This window comes from Etheostoma cragini, chromosome 1 (assembly GCF_013103735.1).
Source record: "Etheostoma cragini isolate CJK2018 chromosome 1, CSU_Ecrag_1.0, whole genome shotgun sequence".
Taxonomy (NCBI): domain Eukaryota; kingdom Metazoa; phylum Chordata; class Actinopteri; order Perciformes; family Percidae; genus Etheostoma; species Etheostoma cragini.
Window position 1 is genome coordinate 30,286,305 of NC_048407.1, and position 19,505 is coordinate 30,305,809.

Genomic DNA, 19,505 nt, shown 5'->3' on the forward strand with positions numbered 1-19,505 from the left:
AAGAACTAGCCCACTTTGGTTTGTTTTGGAACATGATAGGGTGACGGTGACGTCATCGGCCAAAATTATAACTTTTAACATCTCGAAAACAAAAGCTGCACAAACGACAGGTTTAACGGCACAAACCTGCACAAACGGAGCACTAACGAACTAGCCCACTTTGGTTTGTTTTGGAGCAATATGGGGGATGGTGACGTTATCGGCCAAAATTATAACTTTTAATATCTCAAAGACGAAAGCTGCACAAACGAAAATTTCAACGGTACAAACCTGCACAAACGGAGCACTAACGAACTAGCCCACTTTGGTTTGTTTTGGAGCAATATGGGGGGATGGTGAACTCTAGATGGAGCTAAAAAATAATTTTTAATATCTCAGAAACCAAAACTGCACAAACGAAAATTTTAACGGCACAAACCTGCACAAACGGAGCACTAACCATTCAGACTATTTGCTGAATTTTTTGACGTGGGTGGGGTGTCAGCTTCACGCAGCTGTGTAATGCCACTTAAAGGACTACACAACAAAGTGTAGTTCACTTGCGTTACCCTCCGCATCTTGCTTCATCCGTGCGCGTACACATCGCGGTTCAGTCGCGGTTGCGGTTTTTACCAACAGTTGTCCAGACAATTAAGAAAAACCTCTTGATATTTCTGTATGCGTATGATTTCTGTATGCGTGTTACTGGGCGAGCTCCATCTCACCTACTGTATAGCTTCACAATAGAGTCGTTTATTTGTCTCCGTTTCTGTATTTAAATACAACAAATTCCAAGTAGGGTAACTACTGTGGCAATACATTTCCGTTTCAAATAGTGGGCCTAAAAAACTCCTATACAAGAGTGGCAGCTTCCTATTTTAAATATACATTTTTAAAGATTACTGTTGTCCTTGTCCGCCATTGATTTTTGACAAGAACAGTTAGGTGGGAAAGTGGGAAGACATGCAGGAAATGGTCACAGGTCAGACTCGAACCTTAGACCACTGCACCGAGGCACAAACCTCTCAGTACATGTGCACCTGCTCTTCCACTAACTAAACCTGCCCGGCCACATGGTTTCTGATTTTTTTTATATGGTGGGAAATGGAAGACCGTGCGTAGTGCACACACAGTTTTATTTTTTATCTTCTGATTCATCTCAGCTTGATATTAACTTTGGATTAAAGATAATATATTTCTCATGAAACCATTTCCATGGTAATTCCATAGCACACTAATATAACGCCACGTAAATAGCTTTTGATTAACGTGAAGAGACTACTGTGTGTGCACTATTATGCATCATTATGAAATTGATGATAATCTGTTATTGAAAAAAAACGATACTGTGTCATCATTAAACCCTTAAACAGGCAATATGCCAATTTTACACTTCATGCTCGATACAACTAAGCCTGTGAGGACAGTTATATAACATCTTTTGTGTCTCTGGAGAAGCTTTGCCAAGTATGACATCACCCCGGTGATGTCATAAGGTTGATCTCAGATGGCCACTGTAAACTACACATTCATAACAAAAAAAGCCTGCATTACAAACTAGAGGTGGGGAGTTTGAAAGTGTGGGCAATTGACAGGGATCTAGTTGTTTTGGTGCTTTATCCATACGGGGGGTGCAATTCAGGTTATTACGGCCTATGCCGTTTTAATGTTGACCATTCTTTTTTCTTTTTTTAATCAGTCTCTCCATTAGACTGCGTTTGTCTTACAGAGGTGTATATTAACTGGCTAACCAGTACACACATTAATGATACAAAAGCCATATTTTATTTAAGGATGATATGGCTAAACCAATATTGCTATATACTGTGAGTCACAGTATATAGCAATATTGACTTAGTCTGTGATATGGTAAATTATCTTGTAAATGTCTGTTTTTGGTCAATCCAGAAAATTACAGTCTCCATCCCAATTGAGTCACACATGCTTCCTAATTTATACTATTTCATAAATAACTATTACATTTTTATATGTTGTTAGCAATATTTGTATAGCCAGTATTATAATCCTATATATTCCTGCCAGCATTTATGCTTTTTGATCTTTTATTTATCCTCAGTCTTGCTAGTAAAAAATTGCAGTAAATTGCAATTAAAAAAGGCATCCAGAAGAATCTTATGTTATCTTACTATATTAATAATCCTTAATTGTAAATCCTTACCTATCTACTTTATTTACAGGGAAGACTTCACTGATGAAGACAGTTCAGACGAGGAGTGGGGTATTCAGCCCACAAAGAGAAGGTCTCCCAGGAAGCGCCCCCGCTCGGTCACGGCCTCTCCGCTGTCATCACCCCTGAAATCCCCATCTAAGAAGTGGGAACGGAGTCCCCTCAGAAAGAAGATCCATAATGCATCTACACCCAAAAAAGACACCCCCTCCCCCAATACCAGCAAGAGATTAACCACTCCCCGCGGGAAAAATCAAAGTGTAAAGAGGCAAGCAGAAAGACGGTTGGTGGGAAAGGAAGCAGATGAAGCCGATGGAGACCGGTGGTGTGACATTGATGAGGAAGATGTGGAGCCTCCTCAACCGCGGTTCAGACCCGATAGGGAAGTAGGACCGCAGCTGAACAGAACTGCAAATTACACGCCACTCGAACTGTTCCAGCTGTACTTCTCTGTGACAGTAATCAATACACTGGTAAAAAACACCAATGCCTATGGGAAAAAGAAATACCAAGACCATAAGGAAAGCTGGGTGCCTGTAACAACAGCAGATATGTACTCCTTTGTCTGCCTCGTCCTCTACATGGGTATTGCACCGCTGAAAACGCTGAAAGATTTCTGGAGAGGATCTAAGCTGTTCAGTCTGCCATTTCCTGCCTCTGTCATGCCATGCAGACGCTTCCTAGCCATCTCCCGCAGTCTACACATGAATGATCCTGCAGTTGAAGCGGCCAATGATCAGAAAAAGGGGACATTAGGATACGACAGACTTTGCAAAATAAAGCCGCTATATGGGCAGATTTTGGAGGCCAGCTACACTTTCTTTCATCCCCACCAGCATATCTCCATAGATGAACGGATGGTGGCGAGTAAAGCAAGGATTGGGTTCAAGCAGTACATTAAAAGCAAGCCTACTAAATGGGGCTTTAAGCTTTTTGTTTTAGCGGACTCGTCCTGTGGCTACACCCTGAACTTTTTTGTGTATGTGGGAAAAGAAGGTGTACCCACAGGGAAGGGGGTAAGCTACGATGCTGTCATGAGACTGCTGAACATCCCCTTTCTAGGCAAAGGATACAAGCTCTATGTGGACAACTTTTACACTAGTCCAACTCTATTCCTTGACCTCCTTCAGAGAAAAATCTGGGCGTGCGGCACCGTTCGTTCTAACGTGGCTGGTTATCCCAAAACGAAAAGGAATGACATGCCTGTGAAAACCCCAAGGGGAACTATCCGGTGGCTCAGAAAAGGAGGGTTACTGTTTGTAAAATGGTTAGACACCCGGGGGGTAACAATGTGCTCCACTTTACACAAAGCATACAGCAATGACATGGTGAAGCGGCGAGTGAAAGATGCAGATGGGCGGTGGACAGTGAAGGAGGTTTCCATCCCAGGTTGCATCAAAGATTACAACCAGCACATGGGGGGGGTTGACTTGTCAGATGCACTCATTAGCTACTACAACGTCCTCCATAAAACCCAGAAATGGTACAAGACTTTGTTTTATCATTTTGTGGACATAGCCACTGTGAATGCCTTCATCCTCCACAAAGGAATGTGCAAGCTGCAGAATCGGCCTGTGTTAACACAGAAAAACTTCAGGGAACAACTGATTTGGTCCTTGGCGGAGATCGGGTCCACTCCACGTCGCTCAGCTCCACATAACTTCATGTTGCCCGCTTCTCCATTCAAAGTGCCACCCGCCTCGCCGTCCACTGTATTGGCCAGCTCACCTCCTTCTGCGTCCGCTGAGATGCCGCCTGCTACAGCCACTGATGCTCCAGGTGTAGGTCACCTGCCAGCCTACTTTGTGGAACAAATGACCAACGTGGCTCCCAGAGATCGGGCCACTGCCGGCAGAAGGGCATGTGTGGTCTGTAAAAGAAAGTCGCCCGTCTACTGCAGCACTTGTCAGAAAACACTTTGTTTCACTTCTTTTAGGAACTGTTATAGTGAGTGGCATAGAGACAATAAGGTTTGTTTCTAAGTGACTACACTTACTTGTGTAGTCTATAGACTGCAATACGCAGAGTGAACCAGACTGTCAATAAGCTGGCAATTCTCTTGTCATAAACATACGCCATTGATCACCACAAGTCAACAAACGTCAACTGCCAAAGTCTCCTATACTTATTTTTTTAAATTTGTTTATTTAATACAGGGACAGTGCATATTAATGGCCATTTCTGTCAAAACGCCAAAGTTAGCCAAAAGACTATTTTTCATCTGCAATCCCTAGACAGATCATAGTTTTTAGTCACCCTAAAAAAGTAAAGTTACGTATTTACATAACACAATGCTACTATTAAAGTTAAATATAAGAAAAGTCAAGTTAAATATACACAAGAAACATAGCTGAACAACGTAGCTATGTTACACTAGATACATAGCTGAACAAAGACGTTAACACATGATCACACACAAGGCAAGAAGCCGACAAGGGGCAGCCAGAGCAGGTATAACGGTTAATGGAAATGTTGACGGCTCTGATTTTCAATGAGCCATCTTTTTTTAACTGGATCTTGAATGTACTACATGTGTTTATTTTTCTAATGGTTTGATGAGGTTCCACTCTATGTTGTCACCTCGTAAGGTTGTTACCTCACACTGAGCACTTAAGAATCCTGTGTGGCCTATTAACGAATCCTGCGCAGTCTTCACTCCAACACTTCAAGTAAAACTTCACAGAGAACGATAAGAGCAAAACAGCCTCACCGATCTGTTTCAAGGAAACATAATTCAAACCGACGTGCGCATTGGCAACAAGAAGCCGAAAAAGAGCCTATACGGAGTAAACTGCTGAAAATCTATACTTTTCACAATAATACCAATCAAGGAATCTCTCTCTCTCTCTCTCTCTCTCTCTCTCTCTCTCTCTCTCTCTCTCTCTCTCTCTCTCTCTCTCTCTCTCTCTCTCTCTCTCTCTCTCTCTCTCTCTCTCTCTCTCTCTCTCTCTCTCTCTCTCTCTCTCTCTCTCTCTCTACTCAGCAAGCTTCACTGGCTCTTCTAAGAACGGTGTTGCCGTTATCGAGCATTGATTGGTCAGTAGGCTGTGCTTTTACACCGGTTGATCTCTAATCTCCAACATAACCTGCTCCCAAGCGTTTTAGGTGTTCAGCATAAGTTACCATGGCGATTTAACCCGGTAACAAGTGAACAACCGTTGTGCTACACAAAACCCTTGGTTGATCCTGAAGTTACCTCGTTAACACCAAATCTTGCCCCGTAGTACTGGCCTCTGAATGAGCATTTCTTAAGGATTTCTGAAACCACAATGTTTACAGGCAAAAACTGCATGCTTTAAAAGAACAAAAAAACAGCACTATTGTATGTGGAAACATGGCGGTCATTACAGTTTACCTCATCAGCTCTACCTCACTCACAGACATGATGACACACTGACTTATATCAGCTGCATTATCTTTACCTCTAGAATTATTTCAAAGTGTCTCTTCTGTTGTTTTATTGACATTATACTATTTTGCATGTTGTATGTGTTTGTATGTGGGTTGGATTAGAGATTTGGAGTTGTGTTCTTTTGTTTTCTGTACAAATTAAATGCATTTTTAAAAAGGGATCTGTATACTGTCTAGTATGGGGGGGATGGAGGGGTATAGTTTCCTAAATAAAGGTTAAATAAGACACCATATTAAATTATGTTTTAATATGTTATTAGATATTATATATTTTATTAATAAATATATCAATATTATAGATATTAAACATTTCCATGGAGTTATTCTATAGATTTCAGCTCATATTATGACAAATTTAACATTTGAAAGCCTTAACATGTATGCTTTTAGATATATATATATATATAGATATATATATATATATATATAGATATATATATATACATGTGTGTGTGTATATGTATAAGTCATGTACATTTACTAGTTCTTCAATGCAGGGATGGTTTAAAGTTGGAGGGTTGTCTTATACACTGCTGTGTATAAGAAAACGTATACACTTTTATGTGTTTTTATATTTACACGGGTTCTTGCATAAATGTGTGAAACAGAGCTGCTCTCACCCTCTCTAATTAGACGTGGGAAGATGAAGCGGTGTGAATAAATAAAAGCAGCTGACTGCAATTCTGGTTAATTAGCATTTTAAATCACTCAACCCTTTGATAAACACCTGTGCTTAGTCAGGTAATGGGACACACATTACTTGAACCGGACAGCATACACATACAGTATGTAACAGTACACAGCTCTGTCATCATATTATACTTTCAATAAGTGTCAACTCTTTAATTGGGACACTTTGCGCACACATCGCTGACCCAGTGAGGTGAAATCTTCATTTTGTATACTTCATTTAATTTTTATTGTAGAGCTCAATATGAAGCCAAATGTAACCAAATATCGAACACTTATATGTGCACAGTTGCATTCAGGTACACCACTGTACCACCACATTTGCCATGCCGTATTCATTCCCCGGTGAAAGCATAATGTCAGACTGACCACAGGTCAGATGCAACAGCTTCATTATTTAGTGGGAAACTGAAAGGTTAAATACAGTAGCATGGCTTCTCATAATAAGAGCTTACTCAGGCTATTGTAAATAGTAATGAGTGGTATATACATACATACATTGACTCAAAACCAAATTACTCCTGCAACGGAGTGCCCTGTGTGTGTAAATGTAGCCCCTGACATTCTGTCAACAAATAAGATATAATGGTGTATTTCCCTTTGAAAATAGCTGAGAAAAATAAGAGGTCGAGAGAGGGGGGCTTGAAGCTGGGTTGATGCATGACCCTTGAACTGATCCAGCTCTGGTCCAATGGAAGCTGCTCGCGAACACACGCATTAGCAACCAGTTGACAGATACGGCGCTGCGTATGCCTGTGATTAATAGCCTGATAGCTCCCTTCACGGAGGATTTGCGGACAGAGCTGCCTCTCAGGTGGGGCGATGTGATGTGAGCATCCCTCTGTGAATATATATCCTGTGTCTGCAGATAAGAGAGTGTTTAACCTTCAGCCAATCACAACCACAGACGTTATTTGGTTTTCCACTGAACGGTAAATTGGGAGCAGTTCTGCAGGCGCTGTGCTGAATCTCATATCTCAGTCCATAAAGCAGAAGCATCAGTTAGGCAAAGTTTTGTTTTCATTTCACAGGAGATTAATAATTTTCAGGAAGGTAGAGCGAGCTCCGTGTGTGACAAAATGTAATGTCTACAGACAAAATGGACTCTGTTGGGTGTTAATATTCAGTCTATTCACTGCATTTGGAAAATATTAACTTACTTTCCTATATCACAAAGCATTTGCAGTATCGGCACTGGAGCCCTATGGTTAAGGGTTCACAGGCTTTGAGCTCTTCCTTTTGCCATAGTGCATGCTGGGATTGGCTCTGGACCCCCAACACTGCGTACTCTTGAATAACACTAGACAGGGAAAGATAATTAATTACTGGCATCATAAAGCCAGACCTAGAGTAATGATGTAAGCACATTTGATTTGCACTGGCATACATATAACAATTGTGCCTCATCAAAATAAATGGGTGGCACTGCACCTCACAGGAAGAAGGCCTTGGTTTCTGGCCCCAGCCAAAAGACATGCAGATTTTGGTAAATTGATGACTTAAATAAATAGGCCTGAAATATTACTTAACTGAAATCTGTAGTTTCAACTACTGAACTCGAAATGCTTCTTGTATTGACTATTGTAATGCACCTTTCTCCTCATTTAGTAGGCTCTTGATCATCTTTAGTAAATCCACATTGCTGCTGCAGGGCTACTCGCTAGGTGTTAATGTGTTGCATTCCATTCTGTGAGAACTCTGAACAAAGCCTCTCTCATCTACACGATCTATAAATGGCAGGAACGTCTGATTGTGTGTGTGTGTGTGTGTGTCTCAAACAAGATTCCAACCTTGACAGGTGTCTCGCTACGAGCGCCTTGCTACGGACACGAGTAAGTGCAGTGCCAAGTGTGACGTTGTTTGGATTACAAATGCAAAAAAAATTGTTAAAGATATATATATCAGTAAAAGAAGGACACATTGGCTTTTTCCGCTGGCCACTCCCCCTCTCACACTGCTCACTGACTGAGCAGACCAGCGAGAGCGTTTTGCTGCCAGAATCAACTCACAGAGGTCAAGCCTGTAGATGATAGGATTTTACCCACAAACTAAATAGTAGTGATCTGATTGTTTCCTAACACTAGGTCAAACAAACGGACTCACATTGCCCCTGTTCTAACGTCTCTTTACTGGCTCCCTGTCATATTTAGAATTCAATTAAAAGTTCTCACCCTTACATACAGAGCATTGCACAAGCAGCCTCCTGCATATGTGGCTGAACTACTTCACCTTTATTCCTCAGCCCAGTCTTATAGGACTAGGTTCAAATTATTATCTGTTCCGATCGATCTTTTGAGTTCCTAACACCTAAGCTTTACAGTCCGTTTTTGTTGACGCTTTCAAAAATCTCATAAAAAAAACCTGCGTTTTAAGACAGGCGTTTGGTTGACCTGTCTGGTCTTTCTTTATTAATGTGTCATTTTAACTCTGTAATCTTAAATCTGTAGTCTTTAATTAATATTTTGTTCTCTTGTTTTTTGTGTCCTAAGTACATTTAGATTTTGTCTGTGAAAAGTGCTTTATTAATAAATTTGACTTACTTTTCCTGTTAAAGTTCATTTTGTACACTTATTTTTGTTCCTACCACACCGGAAGAACCCTAGATATTAGACTGGTAACTAATTCAAAAGCAATGCGTTTGTTTGAGATGGAAGATTTTACCGACAAAACAGGGTCATCATGTTGTTCTTAGTAATTTAGCACCATGATGCCTGAATGGATGCTGGAATGAAGACGTGCAGGGGGGAAAATGAGACCTAAAAAGTCTTTTCTTCAATTGCCAGTCTTAATATTGACACGAGCTAGTGCTAAAAGAAGCCCCTGAGTCTCTACATGTTCCATAGTTCCGAAAAAAAAGTCCTATAGGGAAAACTATTCCATTCATTATCCTATTTTTGCTGTAACCTAACTTTAAAGAGAAGAAACGGGTACTGCACATGAAATAGATGGCTTGGGTAAAGTACTGTTTTAATACCCTGGTTCGGTTACAGTACTGAACTTTCTGCTAAACTTAAGACATGTAGGTCACAAGTTGAAATTTGAAGATGATAATCAGCTTTGTACAGAAATATTTTTCATCAAGAAAAAGAAAGCGAGTGGCACAAACAACAAATCTCAAAACATGATTCATCTCGTCCACCTGATCACTGACCCCAAGCTCGGCCATTCAGACAGATAGCATATGCCCCAACAATGCTGCGTGCCCTGTCATTATGCTAATGGAGCTGGGTGTCAACAGCCTGCTGCTGCACTTTGACAGACGAAAGCCTTATCACATCATTACACATCATTATTGTTTTTAATGAAGTCAACTGCTCCCAAGCAGAGGATACCCTCTCTGCTGTCTGACTCATTAAATGATCTTACATGTGAATAACCCAGGGCTCAATTATCAAGTCACTCGGCTGTCCTCGAGCCTGCTCACCTCCTCCTCCTCACACACTGACACTCAGTCACAACTCCAGCCTGCTCTGTTACTGGGAGTGTTGGAAATGTCCTGATTAGAGTTGCGGCAATTTATCTCAATGCCAATATTCATCACATATTTAGAAATATAGTCATGCTGCCACTGCTAATGTCATAAAGGTTCTCTAGGGGTAAATTAAATCCTTTTATGTATTTTTTTAGCTTGAAAACTGTAACATTAGACTATATTACAGAAAAATGATGAGTGAAGATGTAACTTGATTCAGCTGAGATCAGCTGGCAAAACTGCTGCCATCGCCTAAAGTTTAGAGAAATGGGATCAAGCCCAGAGGGTTGCTGGTTCTGATAAATCTGGGTTGAGAAAGTAAAAGTGCAGTGCTTGCCCCTGCCCCAGCCTTGAGTTAGGCACTTAAACCTTAACTGCTCTAGTTAGCTGCTCATAATGTCCAATGACCAATATGCTGAACCAAACTACTCACAATAACAATGCATGAGTGTTGTAATGTATTGTACTGGGTAACTTCCAAGTATAAAGTATGTAATGGTGTGGGTGTAGAGACAACTTTTGTTTGATGAATTACATGGATATGTAAAACCTTTCAATACCATTACCCATGCCTATACCAACACCGTGACTTCGATACCAGTTTCCAAACCATACTTTTTTTTACAACCATTTTATAAAACAAGAAGAAATTACAACAATACACATTGCGGCACAAATATTTCTTTTTTTCAGTAACTACTAAGTGAGTCCCGTCTCAGTGCATGACGTAGAGTTCTTCCTGCATGTCTCTACGACGTGTACTGTTAGACAGCCAATCACAGACATTGTTATGCTTGGTTGAAGCACGCTACATGCTCATTGGATCACTGACTGATGAGATTTACTCTGTAGGTATTGGAATTGGGTATTGAATGACGAGGCCTTTTTCAATACTCAATACTTTAGAGGCAATTCGGTTGGCGCCTTACAAGTATTGAACTCAGCACCCAGTCCTAAACACCAGTGTTTGTGTTATGTGTGTGTCTGTACACAAGTTTGGTGTGTATGTCATCCATCAGAGGGCTTGTCATTGGGGAGTTCCTCTCCACTCACTGCAGGACATTCATCACATGAAGGTGAAACCAAAACTCCACCAGCTGCTCTTTATTAACACTCTACCTTTCAATGCAGCCATCTGCCAGCTAGAGAAAATAATGCTGAAGGCCTTTTGGGATAAAGGGTGGAGATAAACAGAAGACACAGGTTTGTGTTTCTTCACTTGTGACCTTCCATTGACAACATTCAAACACTACACCTGCCACTACATGCTTAACCTCTCTCTGTACACCATGTTCTGTCATTTTGGATTTAGGGTAAAAAACAAGCAGACAACTGAAGAGAAAGCTCATTCATTAAGAAGCCCCCTGGTGGTAAAACAGCAGAACTTTTTAATGCCCTGATGCATATCTTACTAGGCCACCATAAACAAGAAGTGCATGAGCACAAGTAGAAAACAAAATCCTTCAACTCTTAGCAGCCCAATCAGCTGAATAACAGCTGAAACTGTGAGCCAACTAAGCAAACTGTCAGTTTTTCATTTGCACTACAAAATAGAAGATACCTTTCTGCCACTTCCCTTTAGATTTCCCCGATTAGTAAATGACAGCGGTGCTCCACATGCAGCTTTCAAGGTGTAAACCCTAAATAAATCAATGAGCATTCCCTCACCTTGCCGGCAGCCTGAACTGCTGCAGCCGCGGCTAAACTACACTCCTCAAAGTAAGCCACAGTTGACATGCTTTGGGCAACAGGTGCAGAGAGCTGAGGCCCTTTGTACTTTGAGCATCTGTGTTATAGCTGGGAGCACTTGGCAGATATTTTTGGGGAAGCACTAGATGAGGCTTCCGCTGTTGCTATGAGACTCTTGAGAATCCCTTTGAAGCGTGGCACAGTTGAGTTCGAAGTTAAAATAGCTTTAACTTCTTGCACTTGGTGCTGTTGACGCCAAAAACATGCCATGTTTTAGAAAGACAATAGCTGTATACCTATACAATGGCAATATTGACAACAATGCTGCTAAGGGAATGAGAATGACGATATATTGTGACGTTCATTGCAGATACCATTGCGGAACACGGAAATTACAAAAGGTACACCATAGCACGACAAACAACTTTGGAACAGAATGAACCCGCGCTCTAATCCACCACCTCCTGGGCCTTGGCCTGTGGAAAGCAACAAACTTAAAATGAAAATTTTAAAACTGGCGAGTGTCAGCAACATCTTTGTTATTCAACGTTGAGGAGGTAACATCTCGTGATCTCGTGAAGTGTTTTAAAGTTATAAAAAAACACTATTTTTATCATACTGCCCATAGCTGCTGCACCTATTCACCCTCTGGATGAGATGTCTCATTAATCCGTCATCCCAGAAAAGCCCAGACTGCTCTGAGAGTCTTCACGGACAGCACGCAGCCAGGAGGGCATGATACGGGAGGTCTCCAGGCTGCAACCATACCCAACTCCATACCAGACACCAAGAGCCTGGGTCTGATCGAGGTTTCTTCCTAAAAGGGAGTTTTAGGAAGAAACTCCATTAGATACAGTCTGAGGAAAAGCTCCCGCTTCTCACCCTGATCCGATCTAAACTTTAAAACTGCTTTGTGTTTTTTCTCTCACACGTGGTGTGTTGTCTTTGTGCTGGTGATTGTGGGGGCTGTGCAAGTAAGTGTTTATTCAAATATTTTATATTATTTAATTCAAGGGGAATTCAACAACGGGAAAAGGATTGAGGAAGATTAAGCATTGTGTTTCACAGTGTTTAACTGTTTCACTATGTTTAAAGGTTCAACGCAAGATCTTTCCGAAAGTCAATTAGTTTTCATGTTAAATAATTGTGATTTCAATATTGACCAAAATAATTTAAAAACTTGATTTTGTTTGATTTTTTCCCCATAAATAAGCAGCCCTAGTTTTAGTATATATGTAATCTCACGCTAATTATTTTGCCCAGCATGTTTCCCTGGATTAGGGAGTCACCAAATGGGGGAAATGTCTTTACTTTTGTAGGAAAACGCAAGATTCAGGCAGCAGTTCAATACATGAAAATATAATGGTACAAAAGGCAGTGAGGTTCTCAGCCAATTTTTCTACTGGTTCGGATTTTTTAAAACTTAAACGCTGGATACTTGCTGCGACAACATTCAAATTGGATTAGATGTGTGTGTATGCATTTTCTTCATAGACGTGATGTGTGCCTGGCATGGCCCCTACTTCCTTGTAAAGTCGCGGCTCATCTTGGTTGCACTGGAGCATTAAATTACTGCTGTGACAGTTACAATGAAAGGTTGTTGGCGGGTTTAATTGTCAGTAGTTAAATATGGTGTGAATGTAAGGCGGCCTGGCAGAACGTTTGGGTCATAAACCACTCTGAGCTGTTGTGCTTTGTGGAGCAGAGCAGAAAATCACTACTCCAAAGGAAAATCCTTGACATGTACTCTGACGGCTAAAATCAATCCCTTGAACAAAGCTAAACTTCGGGGTAAATTTAGAGTCTTGGCCTACGTGCAAAAATATCCCATCATTCCCTCAAAAGGGAGAAGACGAAGATGTAATATTCATGCAATCATTCATCGCTTGGCAGTACACAGTGATTCGTACAGTATGCTGTTGATACATAGTTTTTATCAGAGCCGGTGCATTTACTTAGGGGGGCACTGGATCTTTTTTAAAAAGCCCGGAGCTCAATAACTCTGTGTAAGAGAGTGATTTAGTTTAATGACACTCTGACATCTGTGTGTGTGTGTGTGTATGTGTGTGTGTGTGTGTGTGTGTGTGTGTGTGTGTGTACAAGGCCAAGGACATTGTCTGAGCTAAGTGGAGATGACTGATGTCCTCTTAGTCATAATTGTGTCATTACCACCCTGTGGAACATGATCATTGGTCCCTGTGGTCTCCGATGTAATTAACAGAATAGGGGTGACTCGAGGGAAGACTCAGGAGAAACGTATGTCCGTCTCCAGACTTGACCTAAACCATCTCTTCACCTTACAATAAAAACACCTCAAGTCTCTGTGTGAGATAGTAGCTGGGTGCAGATCGGGAGGCTGACTCGTTGGAGGTCTTAGACTGGTTAAAGCTCAGTCTCAGGCTCTGTGTTAACACGGTGAGCAGGGCCATACCATTCAAGCTGTTGAACCAATTCATCGCTTTAACCGACATGGCTGAGGCACAGGCTACAGTCGCACTAAAACTCCACTGCCCACCTTGTGCCACAAGTGTACGGTGCACTGAATGGGACCTGTATTCCGATCCTGCCCCCAACAGATGGATACCGGGACTATAGTCATGTGAACTACATGTTTGCTACGTCACAACTTAATCGGCAAAGCTGTTTCCATCTCCCAATTTGCACATGAACTCTTTTTCAAAAAAGACAAAAACCACCTCAAGAGATCCACATTTTCTACTGTGATACTTCAGAAATGCAGCTAAAAATAAAGAGAGGGAAACATGAGTATGTTCACAAGTAACCTGGTGAACTGCCAAGTGAAACATCACAACCTATTCTTCAGACTCAGGAATCAGGGATCTTGCCTGTAATGCTATTCACCTTTCTTTGGGCATTCAAGTCCAACAAGTTTTTGATGAACTTAAATTCTCAACATTATGAGTTGACGAGGATCCCAAAAATGCACCATAAGTGCAGGATAAGGTGAGGCTAGACTGTCTCATTTGGGAAGGAAGTGCAAGACCGGTCCGCTTTCCTTCAGTCCTTCAGAGATAACACCTTTGTAGGCCGCGTCCTTCAAAGAAGATGGCAACTGAATTGGGACAAAGACAGTGTTTGATAGATGGCGTGTCCCAGTACTGAACACCAGTATAGATGTGGAAAAGGAGCTTAGACTACATCTCCGCATGCATGTCTGTAACAACCCTGTGATAGAGGGCTACTTGGTCAGTCAATGGCAATGTCTGTCATTTATTTAGTTCACACACAAACTGCAACTGCAGTTTTACACCTTTTAGTGTGTCCCCGCATCGGAGAGTACTGTCCACCATTTGCGAAGCCCGAGCCCCTATCAGTTTTAACATGTAAAGACCAGATTGTCTTTAAGTGTGAGATAAGTTCAAATGTGAGACCTCAGCTTTACAAAAAAAATATTACTGCTTAAATTGAGGTTTGTCAGTCTTCAATGAAATGTTGCTCCTCCCAAAAAAACATTACAGTAGTGATAAGATCTTTGCCTTAAGAGTTCAATTTCTCAACAGTAAGAAACGAGGAATAGAAGCGTAGGCAGCTTTACTGTGTGATAAAGACGTTCTGACTATCACTTTGGCAATCTGATGACATATCACAAACGAGCTAATAGAAAATAGTCCTGATGCTTGGGGTGAAACACAGATTGATGCTAATTAAATAAAACAGGTCTTCGGGTAATATGCACTCGCTCCCATTAGGCTCCTTGGAGCAAATACATTTTGCAAGCTTGCTGGAGCTTTCAGGCTCGATTCCAAAGGAAATTGGAATATTTTAGCCCGTAGACCATGCGGAGCAGCAAGCCAGCGAGCCCTGTGGCTCGAGGATTACCACCCCAATCCCCTCCAGCTCAGAAATGGTCCTGAAAATGAATGGGAATAAGCAGGGATAAATAACCATATGAGGAATGAGGCGAGGGACCAGAGCGATGCCAAGGACAGCGTTGCATGCAGTCAGTGTAGTACAGATGGCAGAGATGGATGCCACCCAGATGAGAGTTAGAAAAGTGGGACATGGGGAGAGAAAGTTCTCAGAGGAGTAGACATACATAGACACACACACAGACACACACACACACACACACACACAGTATTTCAGTGAAATGACTGTAGTTCATTACAGGTCTATCACTGACCTTTTACCAGAGTGCTCACCCACTGTGACTCCGGCAGACTTCTGCCAGCGTTGCACAGTGGGCCGAGTCAATCCACCCGCTGCACACTGAGAAGCTGTCCTCACGCTCTCAGTATTTCAGGAACATGGACAGAGCTTGGCTAGCACTAATGCTTGTACTTCCCAACACTGTCCTCTCTTTCATTATCTCTGTTTGAGCAGTGAAAAGAGGGCTTTTATTGTTATTTTTATCCCTGTCCGTCCGTCCGTCCGTCTCCTTGTTTGTTCGCACACAGGAAGCTTTTTATGTACTTAAGGATGATATCAGTTCATTTCGACCCGGATCTTCGCCATCAAATTTATCAGTTATTATAACATTATGCTAACCACCTTATTTGCATAATTGTGGCATTGCTTTTATTGGTAGGATAAGTCAATTCGGGGAGGATTGACGCTTTAAACAAATACGCTTGGCTAGTCTGTGTTTGCTTATAACCCTTAAAATACACCAACTGTGTTTCTGGCCCAGTCTGACTTGTTTTCAGCAATGTTGCCGCCGCTAAGATTTCAGCAACTAACTTAGTAAGCACACTGTTACGAGAGAACCTGTGGGCCAAATGTGCAGAATTCAAGTTGCAATAAACTGGAATTATCCTTTAACCGGTGTAGTTTTGGTTTCAACAATGCCGTGTTCCACACTCACACAGATGATTTAATTCACCCATGGAAGGCTGAGAGTATAACCGAAGTCTAATCTGTTGGTCACTGAGCAGCTCACTGGAGCTAGGAGTTAGGGGGTCTTGCTCAAGGGTTCCTTAGCTGTGGTAATAAGAGAGCGGTTTCGGTTTTCCCCACTGACATTTATCCTGCTGGTCAGGGGATCAAACCATTGACCTTTCTAGCTAGACTTTAGCACATATACTGTATATTTCTTGAACTATGGATCAGCTGGTGAGATCTCCATGGTGACCCAGCCTTAAATAGAGACCAATTGTAATACAGTAATGGAGTCCTGTGACGGTCAGTTCTTTCCGGATTGGAATGATGCCCACATCGTAGGAAAGCAGGACTCCTATGTAAAATTTGAAAGAAGTGCCAGACTTGATAATAGTGAATGGATAAAAATGCATTCCCTGTGACAGTTTTTTGGCTTTCTACATATAATACAGGTGGCCTTAACTTGTCAAATAACTGTTAAGAGTTCATTAAAATAGTCTGCAATGAATCTTTCTAATCTTATATTAATATTAATACAGGGTATATCTATTTTACCCAGTCGATTATGTACAATTATTATTATTCATCTTGAATGTACAGTATGCTACAATATATGGATATTTTACAAAGAGACGTTCTATCCATTTTTTCCATTTTGTGTGTGTGTGTGTGTGTGTGTGTGGGGGGGGGGTCATTTTTAGTCCTTTGTTTTGCCCAGACAGCTGAATACATGAAAGGGGAGAGAGAGTGGGGAATGACATGCAGCAAAGAGCCACAGGTCGGAGTAAACCTCTAAATATGGGCGCCCGCTCTACCACCTGAGATATGTGGGCGCCCGAGCAACATAGGCATTTTAACACTATTAAGTACAGGCATTAGCCTGTCTTCTGGTGTATTCAAGTGCTGGTGGGAATGTCTAGGACTTTCAAGTTGATTACTAAACAAGTGTTCTGTCTGGGAAGACAATCAAACTTTTATGAAGGGCACAGCTTACAGGAAGTTGTTGGCAGAGGCTTGCACTGCTGCCTTTTAGCTTGTCCTTGTCTTCAGCTACCTTACTTACTGCCTGTCCCCTTTGTTTCGCCCCCCCCCACCGACATCCTCATTCCACAATATACAGAATATACTGAGGAGGAGCAGGCGCTGTTGCTCATTCGTTCCCTGTCATTACATCCTCGTTTTTACACGGTGGAGGCAGAGTTCCCACAGAGAACCTGATTGATTCACAGAAGTACAAACACAGCCAATTACTCTTTAATGCTACCGAGTGAGAGCCAATTCAGCCAGAGGCGCTCGCCAATGTCACAAAAGACAGACGCACGCCGCCGCTCCCATCATCACAGGCTGAATAAAGACAAGGATTATCTAAACTGCTCCCAATCAATACGCCACTTTCTTTTGCATCATGCCTTTCAGCGCATATCACATTAGCTCTCATCAGCGCTACATGGAGAGCATTAATGGTAATGACTTGACAATGAAGTGGTCTGTAGTAAAGAATGAGTAAAACCTTTGCAACGCATCACATGTGCATTTCCATGTTTATCTGGCTCCTGGTGTTACGTGTGACCAGACTCAGCAGGAAAAAGTAAGCAGGAGCTGTCAGTTTTAGCGGATTAGCTATAGCATATAAAGGGCAGGTGCTGCACTCCTGGTAGAGAAACATTGTGTGTCCCTGAGCTTATCTAAAAACCCAGGACAGTCACACACACACACACACACACACACACACACACACACACACACACACACACACACACACACACACACACACACACACACACACACACACACAAATCCTACTGTGGAAGTCATGCAGGCCCGCTCTGCCCTTGATTAGCACATTTCCAACCTCTGTGGATATGTTTCCTGCAGATTTGAACTACCACGGATCTATGTGTATTTCTGTCTGTTTGTATCTGCAGCCCCCCACCTCCATCAACCCCTTCATTTCTGTGGCTGTCAGTCTGTGTACTGGACTGACCCACCCAGAAGCCAAATGCCGGCTCATCTCAGCTCATCTGCGACCATATGAAGGATAGCAGCCCCTCTATCAGGCCCACCAACATGTAGAGGCAAGATGGATGAAATCCCCCCCAAATTACTTCCTAAATCCTAATTCATCCTCGGTCCCGGGTATATAGAATATGGATACAACGTTATCAGCAGTGAACATCTCGGCAAACAGGTCTCAGGACATGAGGAAAGACTATATGGGTAGCAATTACTGAACCAGCAACCTAAAACTCCAGAGTTATTGAAAGGACAATCAAAACAAAGACACCTAAAAAAAAGGGTCAGTTCTCCCAAAAAAGAATTGCTGAGGTTTTTAGATATCCGTCTGAGATTTCTGCCACCATCCCAATACCATGGAGGTGAGTGCTCACAGCTTTGAAAAATCAACGCTTATCAGCAGATTTCAGTTGACTGAGTAATTACTGAGTAATTTATCTCCAAGAAAACTGTCTGCAGTGATGTCTTTACATTATCAAGAGAGAACAGGATGTGTTTCTATTCAATTCATGTAAGAAGGGGACATTGCAAACCAATAAAAATACATGATCATACTTGGGTTAAAAGTACCAGAATTAGCCTAAAGGCTATTTTTCATCCGTTGTGTTATGTAGTGTCAAATATGTATCTTTGTTGTACAATGCTTTTAAGGCAAAAATCTCCAAAGGGTTCAATCGACCAAGTAAAAACTGACTTTGTTAAACACCTTTTTTTTAGTGAGATAAAACTTTATAGTTTCTTATTAGAGATAATAAATCTTGTAACGCACCATATGAATTATAATGTTAAAAGACTTTCAAGGTAACTGGTCTTATGGCGTTTTTCCACTGCTGGTAACAGCTTGCCTCGGTTCGCCACGCCTCGGCTCGCCTCGGCCCATTATGCTTCCGTTTTCCATTGCAGATTGAGTAAAGCCTCAGCGTGGCTGGTCACTCTAGCAACGCGTGATGACGTCTTTTTCAGCGCGGCTCACAACAGCACGTCGGCTACGTGCCGCAGCCAGAAGAAATGTTTTGTTTCAAAAGAAGCTGAAGGAAGCAACGAAAATCACCGCTAAAAAAAACAGGAGTTTGGGAATTCTGACGGAGTTCAGACATCGACATGACTGTTGTTCGCCGACACAAAAGGGTAAGTTAAGTTTCCTGGTAACATTTGCATGTGTTCAGCGTCGCAGTCAGTATTTACTATACGCTATATAAAGTACATGAACTTTAGCAACCATGA

The 19,505-nt window shown here is 41.8% G+C and overlaps 2 protein-coding genes and 1 long non-coding RNA gene across 3 annotated transcripts in view; 1 reads left to right on the forward strand and 2 right to left on the reverse strand.

Moving 5' to 3' along the window:
- LOC117945718 overlaps positions 1–1,827 on the reverse strand; it is a 22,294-nt gene extending 20,467 nt beyond the window's left edge. Inside the window, exon 1 of the long non-coding RNA XR_004656874.1 lies at positions 1,815–1,827. This is a non-coding gene — a long non-coding RNA (uncharacterized LOC117945718). The remainder of the gene's footprint in view (positions 1–1,814) is intronic.
- Positions 1–4,290, forward strand: part of LOC117945656 (piggyBac transposable element-derived protein 4-like) — a 5,066-nt gene extending 776 nt beyond the window's left edge. The window contains exon 2 of the mRNA XM_034873271.1: positions 2,178–4,290. Within this exon, the coding sequence (XP_034729162.1) occupies positions 2,178–4,149 (1,972 nt within the window). The 3' untranslated portion in view covers positions 4,150–4,290. The remainder of the gene's footprint in view (positions 1–2,177) is intronic.
- The window catches only part of LOC117945645 (protein kinase C-binding protein NELL1-like), a 248,258-nt gene that overhangs the window by 118,156 nt on the left and 110,597 nt on the right, over positions 1–19,505 (reverse strand). The window lies entirely within an intron of this gene.